Consider the following 25,080-nt stretch of genomic DNA (forward strand, 5'->3'; position numbering starts at 1 on the left):
GTCCTAGTAAAAATGACAGTTTCAAAACATTACCGACCGCATTAACTTTGAAAATTCTCCCTTTCTAACGTTGGATAATATCTATATGCATTATTTTTGTTACAGCATAATATGAACCATTAATCCCTTCTGCCTTAAGACAAATTATATAAAAAAAACATATATATACATATATGTAATATATACATATATCGACAAAATTAATTTTCCATCGATAAACAAGTGAACGTGAATAATGAAGTTGATTTGCGCAAATGCAAAATTCTAGAAAAGTAACTAACTTGTTACATTCTTACCTTCGGTGTGCAGGGTAGTTGTTTCGCAGTTTCCATGGAGATGGCCTTCCCACTTCTGTGTCAAGCCTTTTCCAGTCCGGGTCGATCGACAGTCCGCCGTCTCTTTATAAAATTCTGTTACTGCAAAACCAATAAATAAGTAAATCGATATTACGTATTATTATTTACTGTGTTGTGGAACTACTGTTTTCAACGCAATCTATCGATACAAAATCAGATTACATGTAATTAAATTGTATTTATCACAAAGAGTTGATACAGAAAATGTAGGTGCAACGAATGAAAAGAAATTATGGGCACTTTAGGAAGTGGTTCGATTGTGTTCTGTTTCTAGGTTTGTGAACAATTCATATATAAAGAAATAGTAACACGGCAGTTGATTATCTGCAATAGGCCTACCGGAATATCTTTAATACAGCTCGCGTTTCCCGGGGACAGTAAAAGGTGAAACAAGCGTTTTGGAACTGGGAATGTCAGCGTGCAGATAAATTTAACGTCAAATTCTTATTAACTTATTGTTGTCACGTATTATGACGGGCATAACTTTACGATTCGAGGTTGGTAGTTAATATATGTGTGTTATTCATCTGTTACAATTTGTAACTGAGTAAACACTACCCTCTAGTACTTTTTATCCTTGGTAGCTAACATTAGCTAGCTAAGCGTCTAACGTTAGGTGACTAACGTTAGCAGTATAACTCGTAGTATCGAACCGACAGTAGATAATATTAGCTAGCTTTCCGGTTAACGATGATGATAAAATGTCAGCTTGGAGAGGACGTTATCCTGGTAGCTAGACACATTAATTCTTTAATAATTGAGATATGTGCTTAATGTGTCATGCCATAAGATATGTTGCTCACTAGGATCCTTTCGCGAACCGTCAACAGTATCTAGCTAGAATAGGTAACGTTAAGCAAAGTTTTTGCCTGATATTTAGCTGCTGGATAGCTAACCATAGCACACGTAATCTACTGTATTACTATTTTAAGGGCACAGCGCGTCTCGGCCACTGTGCTTACGTGAACATTTGTTTTGACAAAGTTTCGTACACGTGTTTCCTCAGTCTAGTTGGCTAGCAGGCCACTTTGGTCGCAAGCTAGCTAGCCGGCGCAATCATACTTCTGCTATGTGTTAGCAGTGAATGTTCCTCTGGATAGCTAGCCGTGTTGGAGAGTTTAGTTCTTTGATGGAATCTTGTTTATTAACAGATTTGCTGACCTGTTGTCTCCATGGAAGTCGAGTTTTCACAATGACGCACGACAACCGTTTGCACAGAGACTGGTATGCCATACTTGATGCCAGTCCATCAGATTGCGTGCAAGAGCTCAAACAGAAGTACCAGAAATTGGCGCTGTTGGTATGTACCGTGTTTTATATGGCAGTTTTCATAGTTTCGTAACAATGCAGTAAGGTAGCATATTAGGTTAGTGAATATATGAAAACACATGCCTAGTGATAGCACTGTTGAATTAGAATTGCATGGACCGTATACATAAACCTGTTTTGCATAGTATCCCTGAACAAAGATGCAACTACTTGACTTGTTCTATTAAGAGTACCATTGCTACAGGGGAAGTTCCTCTTGGGCCTGAGTGATGTAAAGTACATAAGTGATTAATGTGATTAATAAAACATGTAATGTATAGCAATTTGGAAATTTGTTGTTGTTACAGGAATGACAGCAATTGTAAATTTGCTCTTTCATTCTGTCAGATATTTGATAATTTTAGGGATCCTGTGTAATAACATGATGAGCCAGGAGACCCTTTTCCCACTACCTTGTTCAAATACACTTAATACTACAGAGATGAGCTTCTTCATGCCAGTTTTAGAGGAAACACAAACAGCATCAGTCAACATTTCTGTCTTACATAACAAAGTGAAATGCATTATTAAGTGTAGTCCCAAAAATGAGTGTATTCATGTTTGTCATTCAGTATCTAATTGATTAGCCATTTGATGTTTTTAAAGGAATATCTGTGAATTTTGTTTCTTCTCACTGAAGAAGGACATGAAACACAATGATTTAATTCTCTTGTAAAACATCATTTTAAATGATTAATGACTAGTTCTGACATCCACAGGTTATTTTAGTCCAAAAATATAACTTATCAAGTGCATTTTCAAGTAACTGGAACTGCGCTTGATAAGCGATGGAGTAATAATACTCTCAGAAATTGAATTTTTGTAAGTCTTACTTTGTTACCTGTAATGTATACTTACCTGTCATTTTTTAAACTTTTTTAATCTTTGAAAGAGAAAGTGCAGTGTAAGCTGATTTGTTTAATCCACCATTTTCAGATTAATTTTTTATTACAGTAATCACCTTTCAACAATCATTAAGTGGTTTCAATCAGTGACCACCGAACATTGTCAGTTTTTTTTCCAAATCTGCTTCTATTTGTCTTGTAGAAAGTACTTTCAGTACAACATAACAAACAGAATATAAAGATACGTCTTAGTTTCATTTTGTAATCAGCTTTCTTTATGTAGTTTCCAGATGAGGCACTGAAGGTACCATTGTTTCATTGCTGTTTTTAAATTAATGCATTATTTAAAATGCTGAACTACAGAATTATCACACTGAGAGATAAATAAATGCAATGTTACTCTCTTCCCATACTAAAAACTCAGTGACACCCCTTTCTAACCCCCGTTAAAAAACATTACTTGTTTGGACAGGGAATGGGCTATGCTGGAAACCTCAAGAGTCAGCTGCGCCAGAACTGTGAGGCAGGCCCCTTTTAGATTTAATAATCCAGTCCGTCACTTAAATAAATAGAGTTGGCTCAAGGCGAAAGTTAAACACAAAGCCATTTCCTTTAATGCTCCAAATGAGTGAGTCCTCAGACATTAGGTGGCAGTAGCGTGATGTTATTGGCCTTTGCTCTGCCCCCTGTTGCTTGCCTTCCATCTGAATGCCTACACACGCCTGAGACGAAGTAAAAAATGGTTGTGTTTTATACTGGAGCGAGGGGGAAATGATGTATAGCCAGCCCTCCGAGTGCTCCAAATTGCCAGCCCTCTACATTGTATTCTTGCCTCTCCGAGCTCCATTAGCTCAAGCAGATGAATATTTTACAATGCGTGCAAAGAGACAGCAATTAAAGCGCGTAACTCAGTGGGATGGAGGGCGGACTATTAAAAAGCCCTGGCTTTTTTCTTTGGTTATGTATTTATGACAGATACCTGAGCTACATGGAAAAGAAAAACCTGTGAGAGGAACACTACAGCAAGGAGCTTTTTTCAGCTGCTTTTATTTAAGGAAGATGTTGCTGTAGTACACAGCAGGCCTTTTACATTATGTCGAGATGCATTCCTATTCTTTACCATCTAACATGTGTCTCTGCGAGCCATAAATGTGTGCATACACATATACACTCAAATAGGTGAAAAGTTGTTTAGCTTGCAGATTTGCTGAAAGGATGACATTAATACAGTGCCTCTGTTTGGTAAGAATGCTGTCACCCTATCACTTTCATTAATGATAAATGCTGTACTTGAGATATCAAAAACAATACAGGCTGAAGTTTGAATGGTATGTGTTGGACCATACATACACTTATGACAGTGGTATCTGTGTCATAGAGTTGCTGTTTGGAGTGCTCTCACTGAAGAGGAACAATGAAAATATGATTTGTTCAGAAATTTCTTTGTCCTGAATACACGTGTTTAATTGTCAGGTCAAACCTGTAATGTTCTTTCAAGCATCATGCTGCTGCAACTAAGCAGATGAAGCTCCAGAACACACACTTAACTGAGACATACAGTAACTCAAAAGGTAATCTGAGCAGTGATGAAACCTCTTCATTATAAATACAATTGATATGTGTTAGAATGGAGCAATGTTGAAACCGAGGATGGACTCCACTGCTGAATGCAAAAAGTATGTGCGTAGTGGATCCCAAACATTGTTTTCACCAATGGGATTGCATCAGTTACAATTTGACTCTGGCCCGGTGCACATGGGCCTCCTGGTACAGTGTTTGACAAACCAGACAGAGGCTTGTGCCGTGCCACAGCCAGGTTGTTAGTGCCGGCAGAGGGGAGGTATTATTATGGCTTAAGTTCCCAGCCAGGCTCTTCACACCTATGTGTGTGCAGGCGGCAAACTCCCACGATGAGATCAAAGAGGGAAGTTACACTGCTGAACCCCACAGGAGACAGCCAGCTTAGGGGAAACGGCCTATCCTTTTATTATTTGATTCAGTTTGATTTCATATAGGATCTTACTAGGGTTTCTACCATGCTGTTTCAGTTGTAAACTGTGGTGCATTTATTCAGTATGTCTTTGCTTCAAAATTACAGTCACTGTTTTAAAGTTGACATTGTCTCTATGTAACTCAAGTAGAAGAAGTATCAACTGCCTATACAAAATATTTTCATTTCTGTCAGTAATTGGCCACTGTTTTTACAAAATATTTTCATTTCTGTCAGTAATTGGCCACTGTTATCTTTTTAAATTGCGGTTATAATATATCTATTATATAGCTAGAGTTAAGATATGCCTAAAGAAAGTTAAAATATTTAGTCAGTAGGCCTAGCTGTCATTTGTTTCAGGTCAATAGGACCCATACTCTGACTATCTAGAGAGGGAACTAGGTTAAAAAAAAAATAATAAAACAAAAAAACTTTTGTGCAGTAATGTAAAATGTTCATTTTCACATGGTGAGTGCAAAACTTCTATAATGTAACAATAATGTCATATTTTTGAAAGCATGTATTTTCAGTTACTGCATCTCTTTGTTTTAAAAAAATGTACCATGTATAGCTGGATTGAGCTACATATTTTAGTTAAGATTATGTAGACTATTACTCTGTCTTTGAATGAAAAGAAATGTGCATCAGTGCTTGTAATTGTGTCTTATTATTTATTCTGGTGGAAAAAAGAACTTTCTTGGGGGGAAAGGAGAAAATAGCTAGCGAACAATATATCACATAAAGTATTAATGAAATGAGTTTTGTGGATTGATTGCATCTAGCTTATGGTAGCTTGATGAAGTCTAGTTGTAATCTTATAATTTTTTTTATAACTTTTTAATGTACGCAATTTTATAAATTGGAGCATGTGAACATTTCAGGTTTCCCTAGATGAAGATGTTTGCTAATTGGTCCGAAACTAGCTACATAATTCCATAAAACCTTCGATGGTAACTCCTCTTCAGCAAACATCCTATTCTTCCTTTCAGTTGTCAGTCATGTTTTTTTATTTCAAACACAGCTGTCGGTCAATCTTCAAGCAGACCTTGGTGTGCTATTTGTTCTCATCCAGTCTGACATAAGAGCGAGGGCTACTCCTGTCCTGTTCCACAGCAGACCCACTCAAGTCCCCACACTCCTGACAACATTCCCCCATCGGTGAGCCTCCGTGCAAGCCAACAGTGTTCATGTCAATCTGACACCCTTTTGGAATTTATCCCACTGATTGCTATGTAAAACTGGGGCAATACTGACACCACCTTTTTGTTACATTTTCGGTCCTAGAGTTTAGGAGGATTGGGTCAGATTTAACTGCGGCACCAGCAGATTTTAAAAGAAAGATGTATTCCTCTATCGTGATGTTGAAAATCACATCTTAGGATATAATAATACTTAAAACTTCAAACATATCAAACTTATCAATGGATTAGAGTCGTGCCAGTAGTGATTGTGTATATATAATGTGTAACCATGACTGTATTGTATAACCACTCAGGAAGTACTAAATATTCAAGAAACTACACAACATTAAGTCCTTTATTAGTCTGATGCCACAGCTACTCCATATATCAATAAACAGTAAAATTCAATATGTGAAACACAATATATGTACATCATTTAAGTTATATAGTTACTGGACTCTGTAGAGTAGGTTAGGGAGAAATAGCAGTGGAAGCCTAGAGTACGAAACTGCTGTAAGCCACAAGGTTCCTCACTGTATAACAGCTGTCAAGTAATTAAACATTAGTGATTTAATGTAAAACATATTGTGCTTAATCATCATTTAAAGAACACTACATAAAGGTTTAATTTAAAGATGTTTCACCGTATTTTTACTTTTCCATAATATTTTGGTCCTTTCCTGTCAATCAGTATTTTGTTGTGCTGTTTTCACTTGGACCCACTGCATACACTTAAGAGTTCAAGAAAACTTTACTTTCAAAATTTTCAGAAAATTTGGATTAAAAGGAAAGAACTATTCACTCTTAAAGTGCCATGTGAAAATTTTCATTGCAGCAAACTTTAAGCGTTATATATATAGTATTTTCATGAAATCGCTGCCTTGACATCGGCTATAGTGTGGGGCAAGATCAGCAAAGCAAAATGAGTGCAGCCAACAGTGTCCAGTGAACTGGCTCAGTAATGGTAAATGTAATAAAAATAGATTAAACAACATGGCTAAAACTACATTTTTTGGTGTCCCATTTATTTCAAAATGGGACGAAAAGGGCTGAGAGTAGCTATATGAGTGTATGCAATGCCTGCAGCTGAGCAAAGTTAAACATTTTTGAGCCATTAAAATGATGTGCTCCAACAACTTTGTTGAAGGTGACTAGCTATATATCTAAATTAGTTAACTTCTTGACTTGTAACAAGTGTAGCTATGGCAGGACATGGCTGTGGTCTTTCTGGGTCACTGCCAACCTAGCTAGCTAGCTTATGAAAATAGATAGCTGTCTAGCTATCTGCATTGTACCAGTTCGAGAGGCCAGCAAGCTAGAGGTAGATTGACAGATTGACACCAGGCCACTAACAAATCTTCAGCCAACTCTGATAAAATTAACAAAATATTACTTACACATCATTGTCATTATGGCAATTGATGCTTTACATCTTGACAGTTCATCGGGTGTACATTTTTATATGAACATTGTATGAAATCGTACAGATGTAATGATAAGTGATCTCAACAATCCAAATAGGTGAAAGCATACATACCAGTTCAGGCTAGAGGCATACATGTAGTGTATGTCTCAGTAGTTTTCCTGTATTCTGGCTTTTATAAAAAAATTACAGATCATAATTCCAAGTAGGGAAATTGTACATATGTGTGGAATTTGGATATGTGCATAGTGTTATCAAGAGTGAGACATGAGGTTTGCAAGTCACTTGCCATGTGTCACTTGCCATGTGTCACTTGCCATGTGTTCTCTAGGGCTTTCATGGGCTTTTCGCCCTTTCATGATCTTTTTGCCTTTATCTGTATATATTGCTACTATGGCAAGCTACAGGAGCCACCATACCTTACTCCTGTTGGCAAAACAAGTAACATTATATTGGAGTCAAAAAAGGGTAATTAAAAAGAAGTGTAATTAATAATATTAAAATTAAGAATAAAATATCATTGTGATCTAATTGCACGTGTTAATGCTAATATATATGTATGTATCAAACTATATACATTGTCTATATAATAAAATAATAAAATTGTTATTATTTGTGGTTTTGGCGTGACATCGCCAGACCCATGAAAGATTTTGTACATTTATTAAAGCCACAGAATAGGCAGTTATGCCTTGTGACCTGTCTCCCTTTTCCCTATGGTAGTGGAGAGGTGAGGCAGCCGTGCTCATGTCGCTCGGGGGCAACACTGCAGTGTCATTAATTTGGCAGAATGATCAATTAATGGAGGGGCGAGCAAGAGAGCGTTGACAGAACAAGATACCTAATTAGAATCCGATGAACCGAACAGATCTCAAAGGAAGGTGTGCTCTGCGCCTCATGGGTAACAAGTCTTGAAATAAAGGGCTGCTGTGTACCTCTAAGGTATAGCACCTGTTGTTCATCTGCCATATTTTAGCCATACATTAGGAACATGGGTTCATTTTACTACTGCAGGTCTGGAGTGAATGTCAAGTGGAGTGACATTCTTAGTAGGATTGATCCATTCTTGAGAGAGAGAGAGAGACAGAGAGAGAGGGAGAGAGGGAGAGGGAGAGAGAGAGGGAGAGGGGAGTCTGAAGGGCCAATATGTCCAGAAAAACACAGCACAGTCAATATATTTTTTTCCACATCTGGTATGCTTTTTGGTACATAGTGTTGCACATTTCATAGTATTATTCACTTTGTGCAACACAAATCACATATCAGTGAGCATGGGTCTATGTGTTGTGGAGTTATGGAGAGATTATGTTTAAGTCACTTATTATCACACTTAAGTCACCCTGCTTTAAGGCCAGATTAATTAGTTGTAATGGTTTCTGCAAATCTACTTTTCAGGATAATCTTTTTTTCATTCCAGAAAATCAGTCTCCATATCAATGGGTAATGAAGCAGTCATGATTGACAGAAGCACCTATAAGAATATTCATGAGCACAATGTAATTCAAATCCTGCTACAACCAAACCTCACAGGTTTAAAATACACTGTTGCATTCATTATTAGTATTACTAAAGGCAGTAGGAGCAGCAGCAACAATAACTAGATTGATAAAGTTTTCATTTAAAACTTTTCATTTTTTGTAAAATGCTTTTTTCAATTAAAAGCATTTTACAAAAGCATGATACAATATTAACATGTACAAGACAAAAGATTAACTGTCAAGCTGTCTTACTCACCATCAAAAGTTTTATTTATTTTCCTGACAGCATGAGCAACTGGAGCTACTTTTCAAGAGGTTCAGTCATTACAAGCTGCTAGCCAGCTGGCTGTCTAATTACTGGATAATCCAGCAACATCATAAAGATTATCATGTGACGCTGAAATCACAGACTTAGTAGTGGCAAAGTGTCAAAAAGAATTTTTATTTTGGGAAGTATACACCTGGGTAACATTAGCTACAGTATATGGCCACCAAATAGCAAACATGGAATACATTGTTTGACATGATAGAGCTATTTAGCTAGCTTCTGTTAAAGGAAAGTATAATGTGATAGTGTTTACAACTTGTTAAACATCTAGCCAGGTGGCAAAAACTAGTTATGTAGGCAACAATAAATTAACACATGTCATAAAGCTTTTCAGTGTTGTAGTTAGTCAAAATGTATTTACAGTTAACTAATAGCTAATTAGCATTAGCTGTGTGACAAAAAAGGCACAGATTGAGGAAACCTGCATTACATATATATAGGTTTGGGGTGAATGCATTTGTGTTAGTTAGCAAGGTGAGTCTGTAGTTTCTTTTAGCTGACAGCTGACTAAGGCTAATGGTGCTTGCCTTTTCCCCTGCAGCTTTCTTATCTTGTCACTTTAGAAAATGATTCCCAAGATTGTAAGGAAAATTTCTCAGTAAGCCATCTCACTGCTAAGGAATTTTAAGTGCAGCACACATTGAACATAACAAGCATATCCTTCTCAGCAAGCAAATAGATCTACCAAAACCTAATGCATTTCATGGATAAAGTCATGTTATTACAGCTAGTATATTGAATATTGGTCTACCTCCAATATGTCAGCCATACACCTGTTCTCTAAAACATCAATGTCAGCATTGGCTCCAAAAAAATGATATCACTGAACTTCTAATATTTTATTGCTAACCAGAGTAAGTAGCTGTGAATACACGTGCTCATTGACTAGTTTACACATGTGATTACTCTGCAGATAATAAGAGAGAGAGTAAAAAAGAGAGAGAGAAAGAGAAGGAACAAAAGGTTTTCCAAGCTGTACAAGAGCTAGTGCCCAGGTAGGAGTAATATCATGCATGTTGCAGAATCAGCTTTGCATCCATATCCTTTGTACATGATCAATAGGTAGGTTACTCTGATTTGTGATTTAGTAAACAAACTGTGTTGTTGACAGTAAGCATAATAAAATTCATCCATTTAATCCATATTTACATAATAGTTTCTCCAAAGGATGTCCTGGATTGATGTTGATAAATACACTAGGTCGTTTGAAGAGGAGCACATTTGCACAACAAGTAGGATTTTGCAGAATGTTTTTAGTATGGCTATCTTAAAAGTTAACAAAATGGATTCCTGACAATAAACAGTTTGCACATATTCATGTAAGTGAATAGTAATCATTATAATGAAAGCAAGATGGTGATGATGATGAAGAATTTTGTAACACTATGCACTGTGGGAAGGCAAAGGAGCAAGATATTTGTACATGAATTTTATTGTAACAAAGAGTGTGGAAACGTGGAGTGCTCCACCATCACAATGAAAGTGCCATTAATTTCCACCAGCCCTCTAATGGGTTTTGGTTTTAATTGGATTCCTGTGGCTTTTTGGCATGTAAGATGAGCCATTTGGAAAAGTCCCTTTTCTGCTGAATGTTCCCCACACAAGTGAATTCCCAGCGAAATGAACTTGGCCACAGTCGTGTACACAGCGCAGCTTGGATTCCAGGAGGTGAAGTCAGCAGGTCTCAGGGGTGCAGACATGGGTGTTGTTAGCAACAAAGAGATCTGTAGATCCCAGGGTGAGTAGCTTTTCTTACAGAGTAAAGATGTCCATGTTGTGCAAATGGGGCTTTGGATTAATTTAGATTTAATCAAGGGGCACATATTATTTATGATACATATAAATATACAGATAATGATGAACCTTTGCCTTTTTACTATACTGCATGATATATGCTGCTGTATAAAATATTGCTATCTGTGTCTTTCTCTTTGTATATGTCTGTGTTGTTTGTTGCAGTGAACTGTTGAGGAGTCCATTTTAAATTGAATTAGACTGCCAATTCCCATTCAAGTGTGATCATGTGCAGACTTGGGAAATATCTAATTGTTTTGGAATTGATTTGGACTCTGCGTTTTGAAATTAAGGAAATTATCAATTATTTTTCAGTTCCAACCCATAGATACCATGTTATGAACAAAAAAAAACTTCATGAATGGTTGCCTGGCTTATTCATTAACACCTGCATACTGTAATGTCTCATCTAGAGTACATTTACAGATGAATGCATTTGTATGAAAATCATGTTGTGTACTTTCACACTTTTGATGCTGTTTGTTGTAATGTAATATAATGTACACCATGATACTAATGGTTTTATACAATTGGAGTGATTGTATCAGAGTGCTGCCTTTTAAATGGTTTCTTAGTAAGATAAATTAGCTTTTCAGATTTCAGATCTGTGAAGGTCCTTGTGCGTAACATATGGTTTTATTAAATGACTTTTTATTTCATTATATTGCACTAAATCACATCGTGTGACTTTCTAAAGACACTTTCAATTATATGTAGCACAATTTATTGTATTATTGCAGTTATATGCACAATGCAGTACATTATGCAGTACATATAACAGTAGATTATAACAATAACTTTTTTTTGCCTTTTTCAATACTGCATTATATGTTTATATAAGTATGCAAAAGACACTTTAGTTCACACTAAAATCAGGCCAAATGTAAAAAAAACATGCATACATTGAATGAGTGTGAAATATCCTTAAGATGGTAAGAAAAGAGTCTGATATGTAAACAGAATTTAATGGAAAAAAGATGTGTGTGTGCTTGATTAAACTTAAACAACTGCAAATTATAGTTGGGAGTACTTGGACCAAAACAACTGGAAATGAACTAGAATTTAAATAAAAGAAATGTATATGTGGGAGAGAAGTTAAACATACAGCTGTGGGAATTAACCCCTGCAGTTAAGTTTCATGATTTTTTCAGGAATTGAGTGACCTTCATAAAAAGCTCTTCAAATAAAATATGCAGTAACACACGATCATGTGTAATGATAAGGGTTTACATCAAAATAGAATTATTGGTATAGCACATTATGGTTAAAGATGGCATCATTTAAACTGAAATGTCAATTTAAACTAGATTTACAGAGGGAAGTTGTCATTTTGCTTGCATACACTTGACAGGTGCTGGTTTATGTTGCCAACAGTTGCCATGAAGCATCACATTACATACCATGCAGTAATAAAAATGGAAAATTATGCCTTTTATATGTGTATATGTATGAGCTGTAAAGAAAGAGGAGTGTCATAGCAGCAGGAAGACAATGTATTGGACAGCAATCAGACATGGAAAGAGATTGGGTTCCCTTATTTACACACCCAGCTTTCTCATTGGCTGGTCTCAGTCAGTTCACAGGCGGGGCGTCAGGGTGCTCCACTCCCTGAACTTGTCATTGTTTTGCTTTATTTCTCTGTCTGCCCCAATTTTTATGTGGCTGAGATGATTTTTTGTTTGTTGTCCCCTAGACAGTTCTGGTTTTAGGCATGATTGACCTAGATGAATAAAAGTGGAAGAATTTGACAGAATTTGTCTGTCTCATAAAGGTCTAATGGCATTGACATCTCACACTATGCCCCTGGTGTGGAAACCCAGAATTACCACTGAGGACATCTGTGGGACAGGCTTCACCCCAGTGTCTGTCATACCCCTGTCCAAGCCTCTTACATACCTGCTGTATTTTTAGATGCAGTTATTCTGGAAAAAATATTTCCTCCTTGCCTCTCTCCTGGCTGTAATTATTGCAGAAAAATAAATGGTTTTGGGAGTGTCACAGAAAAATATGTGTTACGGTGTCATCTGACTCCCAGTTCAAATCTCTGTGACATCTGAGAAAGGTTGCCTTATTGCACGAACAGAGCACAGCTCATGTGCTTTTGTTAATGTTAGATAAAGCAGACTATTGCATTTCCAGTCTGCTTTGAAATGCTCTTTTTATTTGAGGTTATATCCAAACTGTTTTGTATGTTTGTGTGTGTGTCTTTCTTTATGTCAATTTTACAGCTTGAGGTGTTATAGAAACTTTGATCAATGAAAATGAAAATGTACTGTGAATTTCATTACATATGTGTGTACAAATTAGCTGTTTGTAATGCCCCTGAAGCCTGGAGCTTCAGTCACATTTCTCCCAAGACTTTCAGTGTTTATCAGTAAAAAGTCTTACAAGACATTATTTAAACTTAATCTCTGCTTTAGAAATCAATCTAATCCTCTCTGCCTTTGTATCATATACATGGTGAACCTTTTAAAGAAATTGAATCGATGTCCACATATCAAAGGCGGGTTAAATGTAGTAGAAGTTTGTGCTTTTTTGTTGTTTTTAATTAAAAGGTGGGCTGGAGATTTGACTGAATCTGTGAATTTGTTATTTCCTCCACTTCTATATAAGGTGACTCCATGTAGCACTTGCTTTAAGCAAGAGTCTCCTTCACTACAGGTTTTACTATACGCTTTTTGCCCCTCTTGATACAAAGTGGGAAGGCTGTTCTGTATGTTGCATTACATTGCTTATTATATTAGTTTTTGCTGTGCTTATCCAAGACTGTTTACAGTATTAATAGTTTTATATCTTATTCATGTTTACATCATATTCATATTTTATGATATCAATAGTCATATATCATTGCTTATTATGTAACACTTGTACAAGTGGATTTTTGATTAATGTTTCTTTAAATTTTAAGAAATTCTCATTTGGACCTCTGAGCCCAGCGCTTTAATGTCTGCAACATACAGCTGCCCGTATTGCATAAACTAACTGCCACTGTGGCATCCATTGACCACACATTATATAACATGGACACAATGTGAAATGTCTACCTTTGCAAAATGTGAAAACATAATCACAAATGAGGTCAAAGTACCAAAACCCGCCTCCATCTATCAAAGGGCCTCCATGAAAGAACTCCAGGATCCAGGGCACACAGATTTGTATGACGTGCGTGACCACTCTGAATGTTTTAGTACATTTATTAGACCTTTTTTTCCCCAGTCTTTTGTACTGTCTTTGCCCTTTTAAGATGTACTGCTGCTATTACTGAACAATTTTAAATGGACGAGAAAGCGTTTGGCATCAACAAACGGCTATGGTCCCCTCTCTCACAAAGCAAAATGCTACTTCAGATTTCAGCGCAAAGAGCGTGTTAATGATTCTCTCAATCAAGGCATGAGGTTGATTTTTGGCTTGTACCAAAGTTGATTTTTTTCCTCGCTCTCATCCTTTTAGTCTGTCCATTTCTAAAGTGAAAACAACAACAACAACAACACAAACAAAAAACCCATCTATGCACAACTGCCCTTAAATTTTAATTAGTTTTAAAAGTAATTGCTTGAAATGATTAGTTGAATTTCGTTAGTCTTCCTGTTACTTAAAATTAAAAATATAATTGCCACAGACAGTAATTGGCCTACCCAGGACTGTTGGTTATTGTAGTTCAGTATCACCCCATGCATCATTACCCAGCCTTGGATGTGGTTCAGCTTCTGAACTACAGCAACCATATAAAAACACAAACACACACACACGCAATGCTCTGCTTGCCAGTGCCAGATTATAATCAATGTTCAGCTGAATGCCTGCTAGAAAGGATCTAAGTTGTCCCCCCCACCCCCCCACCCCACACTGCGGGCAAATCCTGAGCTGGTGGTCAGTGAGAGCTACAGCCCTCACTAATCGGCAACCAGGGCCAGAGATCCACAGACCTGCAGGAGGAAATTAGAGCAGTTTTATCTGCAAGGAATGCAACTGAACAGGAATGTCAAACTCAACATGCAGGAAGTTTCCTGGGGCCATTTCAGGCGTTATGAAAGAAACAATGCTTCGATATTAATATGAATCAAGGGATGACGTAATGCTGTTTTGTGCAGATGAGACTCTAGGAGTATGTTTTCATGACTAAAAAGCACAGGGCCTAGCTAATAGTAATTAAAAATGTGATTGGTACAATCTACTTCCTTCCCGTCTGTATAGAATATTTTTATTCTTCAATATTTCCTGACAATTAGTCTATTTTTGTTTGCTTTATTCAGCCTCTTTGGGTAAATTGTCCAGAAGAGGAGCAGGTCCATCAGCAAATTACCCAGAAAATGCTGTCAGTGCAGGTTGTGACATCAGAGTTTTACAGGCAGATTGTGCCTGACTCCTGTGGTCTAATTAACCTGGCTCCTGTCTCTTGTGTCTGAATGCTGCTAGCGTTTTTTCCCCTGGGTTTTGCACCCCCCCCAACCCTTGCCCACCCCCTTCCCCCAAACCTGCCCATAAACTCACGTACACCTTCTTCTGCCTCATCTCTATTCTAGGACCAAATGGAGGACTGAATTGATTGGGAGTTGTAGTTGTTCTTGTTATTGTCTCAACCTTGCCCTTCTGATCTGATTGGCAGTATCACCCCGACAAACAGAGCCCTGACACAGCGGCTGGAGAAGTGGAGCAGTGTGTACGGAGGTTCATCGAAGTTGATCAGGCATGGAAGATCCTGGGCAACGAAGAGACAAAGAGAGAATATGACCTCCAGCAGCGCGGTAGGTCCTTCCACACCACAGTTCATGGATGTCTTTCTCAGCTGCAGATAGAGCACAGCTGCATTACAATTCACGTACTTGCTGAACACACACAAACCCATATGTGCACCAATCATTGAGTGCTCTGGTAAGCTCCACTGTGCCAGTATCACAAGGCTTTGTATGCATCTTTTGGATTTCACCTCTACAGCTTCCTTGTCTCTGCAATTCACATCTGCATGTTAGACTGTATTACTGTCCTTAATGTGATTTCCTTTTTATGCCTGCTTTTTTCTGCTTGATGAGTTTAACTAGTGTCACAAACAAGAAAACTCGCCCACTCCCCAGCTCATGTCACAAGTGTAAACTGCCCCCCATTTAACCGGACTGATTTTTTTTATGTAACCAGTGGGCCTGAATACAAGGTCAGTCCAGTTCAGTGAGAACATAAACCCAGTTACATACTCTAAAATTCTCATTTCCAAGAATTCCTCAGCAGCCACATCTTCAGCAGTAAAATTAAATTTGACAATATCGTAAGCACACGTGCACACAAATATGTGTAGAACTCAAACAAGGAATGACTGTTGCAAGCATACTTGCAAGTATTAACACAAGAAAATGAATTGCAAATGTCTCTCTTGTGACACACACACACACACACACACACACACACACAGGTGTGGGCACATCTACATTCACCTGAATGCTGTGGGGGGAACAACAACAAAAAATTCACCAATGCAGGAATGAGAGTATGCTCCAGATGAGCTTTTTTTTTTTTTAGTTTTTGCTTCCTTTTCCTGCCCTTACAAAATGCCTCCTTAGAGCGCAGTGCAGCAGCTGAGAGGAAGAAGAGGGGGAAATATAGGTCAGGCCTGTCACACATGGGCTACCGTTACATGAAGTGATAGGCTGCCTTTCTCCCCTCGCCTGAGGAAAGAGGTCCCTCAGACCTCCATTAAGACCTTCAATAAATGTACATCCAGGCCCCCGCACCATTAATGGGGAGAGCCTCTAATAGTGGATTGCCTGTGGGGGGAAACACTCAGCAGTGCTCTGTCCAGCATTGACATGAAGGCAACATCACTTTTGAGTGTGTCCTCTGAAAGCACCAAGCTTGCCTGCCCTGGTTGCTATTGACTTCTCCCCTTATTGTAGCCGGCACACAATGGAAAGACCTCAGTGTTACTCTCTCTTTCCCTCGCTTGCAGAAAGTTCCCACTGCTGATGTGTAAGGGAATTAGTTTTGGTTATAACTAAGCAGCCGTAAAAATGATAGTGTCCCTCACTCACTCAATCGCTCCCTGACTGGAGGGGCTCCCCCAAAGTTACTACAATACCTTGATATGCCACTAGAGGGCAAAAAGCATTAATAAGGAGATCCACCAAGTTGTTCCACCATGGCTGTTTATGCTCTGGATGGAGCAATGGCACATTTCTTAATTTCATCTACTGGACAAAAAAGCTGTATATAATATACAATATCCTTTTGCATGTGTGTGCTTATGTATGTATATACAGTATTATTATGAAATGTAGTATGTGTTATAATAGACCTGTAAGTAAAATACTTTATGTCAATATCCTGTACATTTGCAGCTCTAAGTTGTTACTCAGTGTTAATTTTGGTTGTAGGTTTAATTAGATTTTTTCTACTCTGAGAATGTTTCATTAAAAAATGTGGATTCTATTGAAAAGTCAATTGCTTTGATTGCGGCTCTGTGATCACAAGCAGGGATGCAGTGCACTGATACCATCTGTCTGGCTCTTGTGGATGGATGGGTCTCCAGAGTATTCAGTTGGCAGTATCTGTATGCAGCAGTATTGTGGAACAATGTCAGTGGGAGAATTACGCATAAACATCTTCTTGTGTTGTGATGTTGCTCAGCCATTTACAAAGACAGACCCATCCGCCACTGTGATCAAATGAGACTGTGAAGATATAATTAAGACACATACCCTAGTGATTAAAGCATTCTTGAAAGTGTTGTTCAATAAAAGAAACTTGTCCTCCACTTTGGAAGAGAGTAGGTTCACCAAAAACTTTCTCTGTGATGAGCAGCGAAACTGACCTTTCGTATGCTTTTGAGTGATTGCTTTGTTTTATCTCACACTCATTAGAAATGATGACAGACACCCTCACATTGCTGTGTCCTGCTCTCATAAAAGATAAGTACTATACGTGCAAATGAAATGCGGCTTGAGGCTTAAATAGCCTACCATAACCATGGTGGGAAAACATCTGACAAAGAAACAGTTTAAACCTTTAATTTCCTCTTGCATTTGAAACCCATGTTCCCTGTCACAGATACCATTAACAAATGCAGCTCAAACAAGCATGCAGACAGCACAGTAAAACATGGCTACGCTTTCCCCTGCATTATGCAAGCACGCAATTACTACAAAAATAATTGAGTTGCGAGTGAAGACGTCTCTCAGCCGTGCGGTCAGTGTTCCCAGCACTGCCTGCCCCCAGCCTGGGTCCCTGCCACTGCAGTGTTTCAAATCACATTTTAGTCATGCTTGAATAATCACAAATCATTTTATCATTTAATGTGCACCATTTAATTGCCAAAATACAGTGGTCGTTTCCCAGGCTGTTGTCATGTATCTTGTGCGTCTTGCCGTGTTGCCTTAATGAGGTCTACAAAAGCATCATTCCCCCCATACCACACCTCTCTCTGTTGCCACAAATGACCTGGCGAGACCTCCATGGAAAGCTGCATTGAACCAAGCCCCTAATAGTTGTTTAATGTTATTCTGCAAACCCCTGAAAGAATCTCGGTTGGTTGCAGATTTTAAGCCTCCTCAGTCACGGGGTCCGTAAGACTAGGGCTGATCAACCGGGCCAGCGGGTCTCTGATCTGACAGTCAGGACAATGGGCTGGCGCAGTACCTCCACTTGGTATTGTCCAGGCGCTGCTATTTGAGGGGCTGGGCTCCAGGCCCTGGGGAAATGTGGGGGGGATTCTCCCTTGAAGATTTCTTACACCTTGGAGCAGATGTTTTGCAGAGACGCGATTCTGATATCCAGCAGCTTGCCATTATTGAGAAGCCAAGCTCTCCTTTCAGGCCCTGGAAAAAGGCACCTTTTATTTCAGATTCATTTATTGTATGGTTGATTGTAGGCAGATGTAGAGGAAGAGAGGGTGTATATGTAGCATACATGTGCATGAACATCTGTTTGAAGAAGACCAGCATGTGGATAATAGGTAATGATAGAGGCACAGTGTGTATAAATATAATTCTTAGGGATATGTACTATATTTTTATTTCTAAGTAAGTAAAGTTAAGTAAAGTCATCAGAATATTAGAGCAGATTTCAGTCTTTTAGCCACTGAAATAATACCTATGAAAATATATACTGAGGAAACAATCAAGATGTAATTGAAAATGAAAAGTGATGGACAAGTGTTGAAAAGATGAAATATAGCCACCTGTCAGCACAATATGTAAATTTTACAACTATTAGTTTTCACTGACAAATAATTATTGACTTTTTGTATGGGAATTTCAGTTCATGACAAACTAGATATTTATAGTTTGATATCTGTTAATGGATTTTTTTATTCATCTTTAGGAGCAAGTTGTTCTTTAAAGCCTCACCTAGGAAAATTACTGGTGAAAAGACTTAATGGCTTGTTTTCTGTGGGCTCTGTGAAGTAGGTGTCTGCAAAACTTTTTACGGTTACTCATTATTTCAGAAGATTATCTTGTCTAATTTGCCAACACTTACCTCTTTCGACACTTCAACATTATTTTTTTCATTATTCATAACCTCGTGGGAATTGTTGGTGAAAATTTTTCTTCAGAAGTATAAGCGCAATGTAGCCGTCATGAGAGAGAGAGAGAGAGAGAGAGAGAGAGGGTGCTCAGGCCACCCTCTTAACTAATTAAAGATACGCATGGTAAAAAGCAGGATCAAAAAGTGCTAATTACTGTTTCTTCACAAAGGCTCGGAGAGATTACTGCCTGAGACGAAAGAAAGTGTTACATTTCACCTTTCTGAGACGCACCCCAATTTCCTTCGCCTATTGTTCCCTTGTAATTTTTTTGTTAATGTCAAAGTAACATCAGTCTGTTTGCATTTGGCAGGGCACCCTTTGCAGTGCACGGCCATAGAGCACTCTACTCCAATTCACTTTCCAATTATTCAGTTAGAGTTCAACTACATAACGTAATTAAATAGTCATTTGACTTGCTTACATGTGTAGAAATAGTATACGGCTGTGTGGAATAAGTGGCTAAAGCACTGGTCTCGCAGCTTGTTAGGTGCGGAAACCTGACCAGGACACTGTAATGACCAATATTAACGAGTAAACTGTGAAATGGATGCCATCCTGGGAATGTTCTGCTGAAGAAAATCCAACAAGGTGTGTGCGTCATTATCACAGTGCAAAATCCCACAGTTTTGCTCTGTTTCCTTATTAAGCATGCTCCAAACAGAATTCGCCTGTACTCACTCTTCCATCTCTCAGCCCCTGAGCACACCTTCACCTCCCTGTGACAGTGGAGTTTCTTTGTCCCTGCCTGTCTCAGCAGTGTCGCCTGCTGTCTCGTTTTTGTTTTTGCAGATTCAGTAGTTTCAGGCCACTGTTGGGACACTCTTTAGCTCACCTGCAATGACTTTCCGGCTTTGTCAGTTTTGTATAGGCTTTATCTCACTTTTAAGGACCACTGCTGTCAAAATGAAATTTTTTTTAAGTCAAAATGAAAGCTTTTTTGCATGCATCAAGTACATACATGCATAAATGAGTGTTCAGACCAGTGTTCTGTAAGCTTAGAACCTGCCCCTCCCACAGATCCCAGGCATTAACACCAGCCTCAGCTTTCCATTAGAGTCAATAGAGAAATACAAAGTCCTGAGGAAACATGCTGTTTTATACTGTGGATAGTGCTTTGATTACTTAAAGACACCAATAATTATGTGATTAAAGTTCTACTGAGAATATCCATGTACGGTGTGTGTACATAGTGATGATTCTTTATAAATTGTTTGAAATGCTAGACAAGTGTAATTAGTTGCCTTTACATGTCATTCTGATGAAGTATTGTGAAAAATGCTAGCTTTTCACTCAGCTTCCTGTCTCAGCACAGAATAATATGTCTATATAGTTATAATGTAACTACATGAAAGGTTTGTTTTCTTAGCTGCACTAATGAAAGCTTAAATCAGGTGATGTAGGTGATGTGCAGACCAGAGCAGTGTTTGGCCATGAAAACCTGGAGAACACACTCTGGAAATGACATATGGGGTTAGGTCTTGCCACCAAGAGCGACAGGGTTAACTAGTAAATGGAAAAGAGCGGATCTGATCATCATGATGACCATCCCCAGGGAGCGGTCCTGTCAGATTCAGCAGGGTTCGTCCCAGAAATCACACACTCTCTCTGTCAGATCATATCCCTTGCTCCCTTTCCTCTCACCCCAAGCCAGGCCTTACCCGTTTGATATCCCTTTGTCCCTTAATCCAGCAATAGCTGGCTGGACCTTCCTCCAATTCTCGAACCTGCAGTCCCCTTTGGCCCCAAAGCCAAATGCTGCAGCAGCTGATATGTTTCCTTTCATATATTTTATTGGGAGTTGATACACTAAACAGCATGAAAACAAAGTACAGGAGGTCACTGAGTTACGACGAATCATCTTATGTCAAATTCGAAGTTACAACACTCTCTCCATAGACCCCATTATAATTTTATTATGGCTTACGACGAACAACGATCGGTGCACTACTTTTGTCCGTGCATTGAGAGTAAAGTCTTGCGCTACGGTGGTAGACAGGCTCGTGAAACGTGTATTTATACCTGTATTTATTTTTAGTTATTTATTTGTCAAAGGTTTGTATATGTATATTGGTACATGCATTTGCTATGTAAATATATTCACCAAAGGTTGGTATGTGCATTGGTTAGTGAAAAAACATGTTTGTTTAATGTTTTTGATGTATAGAATGGTTAAATATATGATAAGCGTTAGCGTAACTGCTGCTACATACAGCTATAGATGTCGGTAGAGGCGAAAAAGCAACTTACAACGTTTTTTCAACTTACGACACCAAAAAAAAAACAGAACCCCGTCGTAACTCGGTGACCTCCGTGTACCTGGGGTCTGGACTTGCAAGGAGTGGCCAAACTGGTCTCCCAGTTACTAGCATGCTGGCAGCTACCACCCTCTGTAAACACACACCACACACATTATTTCCACTCCTACCAGGCATCGCCACACTAAATGTAGATAATATGTCACCCAGATGAAAGAGCCTGACCCCCCCTGCAGCCAGTCTGTGGCTGCTGTTCCCTGTGGGCAATGCTGGAAAGGGGATGTCTCCTCCTCAGGAGTGATAAGTGGAGCAGAGAGTGGCCACCTGAGCTAGTAGGCTGTATGAGGGTGATATCACCCTAAACCAAAGCCATAAAACACAGCTGCACTGGCTCAGATGCACCATGTGTATACATTGGTGCTCACTCAGAGCAGAGAGACTGATACCACTCCACTACCATTCCATTGTTCTCCGTTGTACTGTTTTTTTGAGAGACTTAGAGAGGATTCAACAAAAGCCTGAATATTTAGAAAAATGTGGGCTGGGAAGACATGCTAGCCACCAAACAAATTATTGCATGATAGGAAAAACCATACATCCAAACCAATCTTCATTCTCATGCATCAGTGTGATTGGATTTCAGTGACTGTCTTTGTGTGAGAAGATTCTTTCCACAATTGGTCCCTAACTCCAAGATATAGAGCAGTACTCAGCAGTCAAAATTAAAAAACGTGATCATGAACGGTTCATGTACACCAGTGTTTCTCAATCCTACTCCTGGAGCCCCCCTGTCCTGCATATCTTCTATCTGTCTTTGCTCCAAACACACCTGATTGAAATGACTAACATGCTCTTGATTCAATCAGGTGTGCTCAACTAATCAAAAGTGCCACTGATGAGTTCAGTCAGGTAGGTGAGGCAGGGAAAGATGGAAAACGTGCAGAGCAGGGGGCCCCAGGAGCAGGATTGAGAATCAGTGATGTAGAGCATACCTCCAGATATATAAATTTCAAACTATTGTAGGAGTCTCAGACACTTTACTGTATCTGGATGATATGGTGTAACTGTTGACCAATGACAGCCTGCCCATTTCCTGCACAGATGGCATGTATTTACAGTGCTGTAAGGGTCACTTAGGGTGTGTGGAGAAAGGCTCAGTTTCATGGCAAGGCTTCATTACCTTCATATTTTTCATTGGCAATTGACCTTGATTACAGGTCACAGGCTGCAAAGTAACAAAACATCTCTGGTGATTCAGTGAGCAAATATGTTCAAGCAAGCTCTCCTGTGGGCTAGCTCTGCTTTACTAAGTGCTTATAAATATTGCACAGCTAAATGGAAAATGTTAACATTTTCAATTGCCATGGGAGTCCATAAAATATTAAAGGCTAAAAAAGCTTTGTTTTACCACAAGAACAAAAAAAGGTAAACTTGAAATTAGTAACTTTTTTTCAAAACACTATATTCCAAAAGAAATGGTTCTTTTTTTGCTTTGTTTTGGTTGAGCTTCTCAGCTACCCCCTACCTCTTCCCTCTCAGCTGGAGCTGTTCTGTGGTGCTGTCTTAGAAATGCAAGCATGTTTTAATTATATGAACACCTCCCAGACCTCTAATTATATCAGAATCTCTATCACAATTATTAGCAGGAAATGAAACTTTCAGCACTTTATTCCAGCAGGAGTTCACAATATCAGTACTAAGCAGTTCACACCTCTATAACAATTAGCATGCAGGTACATTTAATACCCTTGTACCCCAGTATGAGCAATCTCTCTACAATAGAGTAATACAGAATGGAAACAGTTGGCACAATCTGCCATCAGTCAAAGATAGCCTGAGCAAGAATATAACAACAATTCTCTGTGGCTGAATTGTACACGTAACTGATCCATTACATAGAGGTTGCAATTTAAATATTAAATGAAGAATGTCAGAAAAATACATGTTTTCAGAGGTTTTTCATAAATGTTGGTTTCTGTCATTTTAGAATTCAGAAACATGCCAGGCTACATGTTTTAAAGGTTTTTATTTGTCAGTTAGACTAATGCAGGCCCCTTAATCGCTCACTTGGTAAATGTGATTGTTCCAAATGTAGGCTGAGCCCTACAGTCCACAATTTTGCAGGTTTGGGCTGTGTTAATTGCTAGTAGTGACCGGATGTCTGCATGGTGGAACACAAGTGGTCTCTTTCTGCAAGGGGTGGGTCTCCTTCTCTCACCATTCTTTATTACCCTTTGGCAACTCATCAGGTACCAATTACTCAGGTGAAGTGAGTGAAGATACACCCATCCTTGTTGGGTAAAATCATGAAAAAAACTTGCAGTGAAAAACCTGTAACTGCTTAAATGGTTGCCTTTTTGTGTGTCCTTTGTTATACACACTGCATAACCTAAGATGGCTTCCAACAAACTTAACAAAGACTGTTGCAAATCTTCAGCAAGCCCAGAGGCACACAAACTGTAGATGTATTTTACATGAAATGTGTATGAGGATGACAAATTCACAGTTGATGCCTCCTATGTCAGTTATGCACAATGGCCTCTGAGCATTTCCAGTGAGCTCTTTATTTCTGTGCCCCACTGCAGCTAGGGAACTGAAGCAGAACTGGCCCGTAGATGCCCACGTGTGCCTGGACGATATGACCTGGGATGATGGTGAGAGTGTTCTGCTTCTTCCCTGTGATTTGTGACTCCCGGCCTCTCTCACATCATTGGGGCTTTCCACAAATATGCAAAGCCCAATTTCCAGTGTCTCCCGTTTCCTTTTTCATTTTCAGATGCATTAATGTATTCAGTTTTACCATTCCATGCCATGTGACTTTTCCTGGTGTGGGTGATGGCCCAGCTTGGTGCAGTTCCTGTTTTGTCTATTTTCACAGACCAACAAACAGACCAGCTCCAAAATAACTTGAACTCTATTGTACTCTATTTGAGGTGGAAGCACCATTTAAATGTTGTGGCCATCATGTCATTGTTGCAGGCAAACGTGAATTTGAGAGACTTGTGAGGAACAGTATTAGCAACACATCATAGAACTACACTGGTGTTTGTCATGTTTCCCACTGAAAACGTCCTGAAAGCAGGCTAGAATTTTTCCAGTAATTAGAATAACACATGGACATCTTTCAGGGTGAATGGTGCTGCATAGATTTGAAATATACTTGTCTTGCATGTGTTTCTCCAAACAGTTTGTAGTTAGAAAATCTGATACTGTTCTTGGCAGCCAAGTGCACTACCTTAACTCAACCTTAACAGAAGTATCCATATTGGTTAACATGTGCTGTTGGTCCTCCGTTCCTCTGGACTCTCATTAACTGCATATGCATTGACTTTCAGGTGAGCAGGTCTACATGTATGGCTGCCGGTGTGGCGGGAAGTACGTTGTTGGAAAAGAGGAGGCAGAGGAGGAAGAGGACTTGGTCATCTGCTGCGATACCTGCTCCCTCAGTATAGAGATTAAAAGGCCTGTCTGAGCACAGTATTGTATTAATGTGAACATAGAACTGAGAGCTTTAATAATCTTTTCACAGTCATAATGTGAGTGAATCATGACATGTATCAGTACTTACATCTGGGGGGGTTTAAAACATAAAATGGTTTGGCTTTAACTA

General features: G+C 38.8%; 1 protein-coding gene across 1 annotated transcript; it reads left to right on the forward strand.

Moving 5' to 3' along the window:
• Positions 1–745: 745 nt before the first annotated feature.
• Positions 746–25,063, forward strand: dnajc24 (DnaJ (Hsp40) homolog, subfamily C, member 24). The gene is made up of 5 exons (XM_036535334.1): positions 746–853; positions 1,508–1,656; positions 15,310–15,448; positions 24,056–24,124; positions 24,806–25,063. The coding sequence occupies exons 2-5, from the start codon at positions 1,549–1,551 to the stop codon at positions 24,940–24,942; spliced, it is 453 nt and encodes a 150-aa protein (XP_036391227.1). The 5' UTR covers positions 746–853; positions 1,508–1,548; the 3' UTR covers positions 24,943–25,063.
• The last annotated feature ends 17 nt before the right edge of the window (positions 25,064–25,080 follow it).

Source organism: Megalops cyprinoides, chromosome 8 (assembly GCF_013368585.1).
Source record: "Megalops cyprinoides isolate fMegCyp1 chromosome 8, fMegCyp1.pri, whole genome shotgun sequence".
Lineage (NCBI taxonomy): Eukaryota > Metazoa > Chordata > Actinopteri > Elopiformes > Megalopidae > Megalops > Megalops cyprinoides.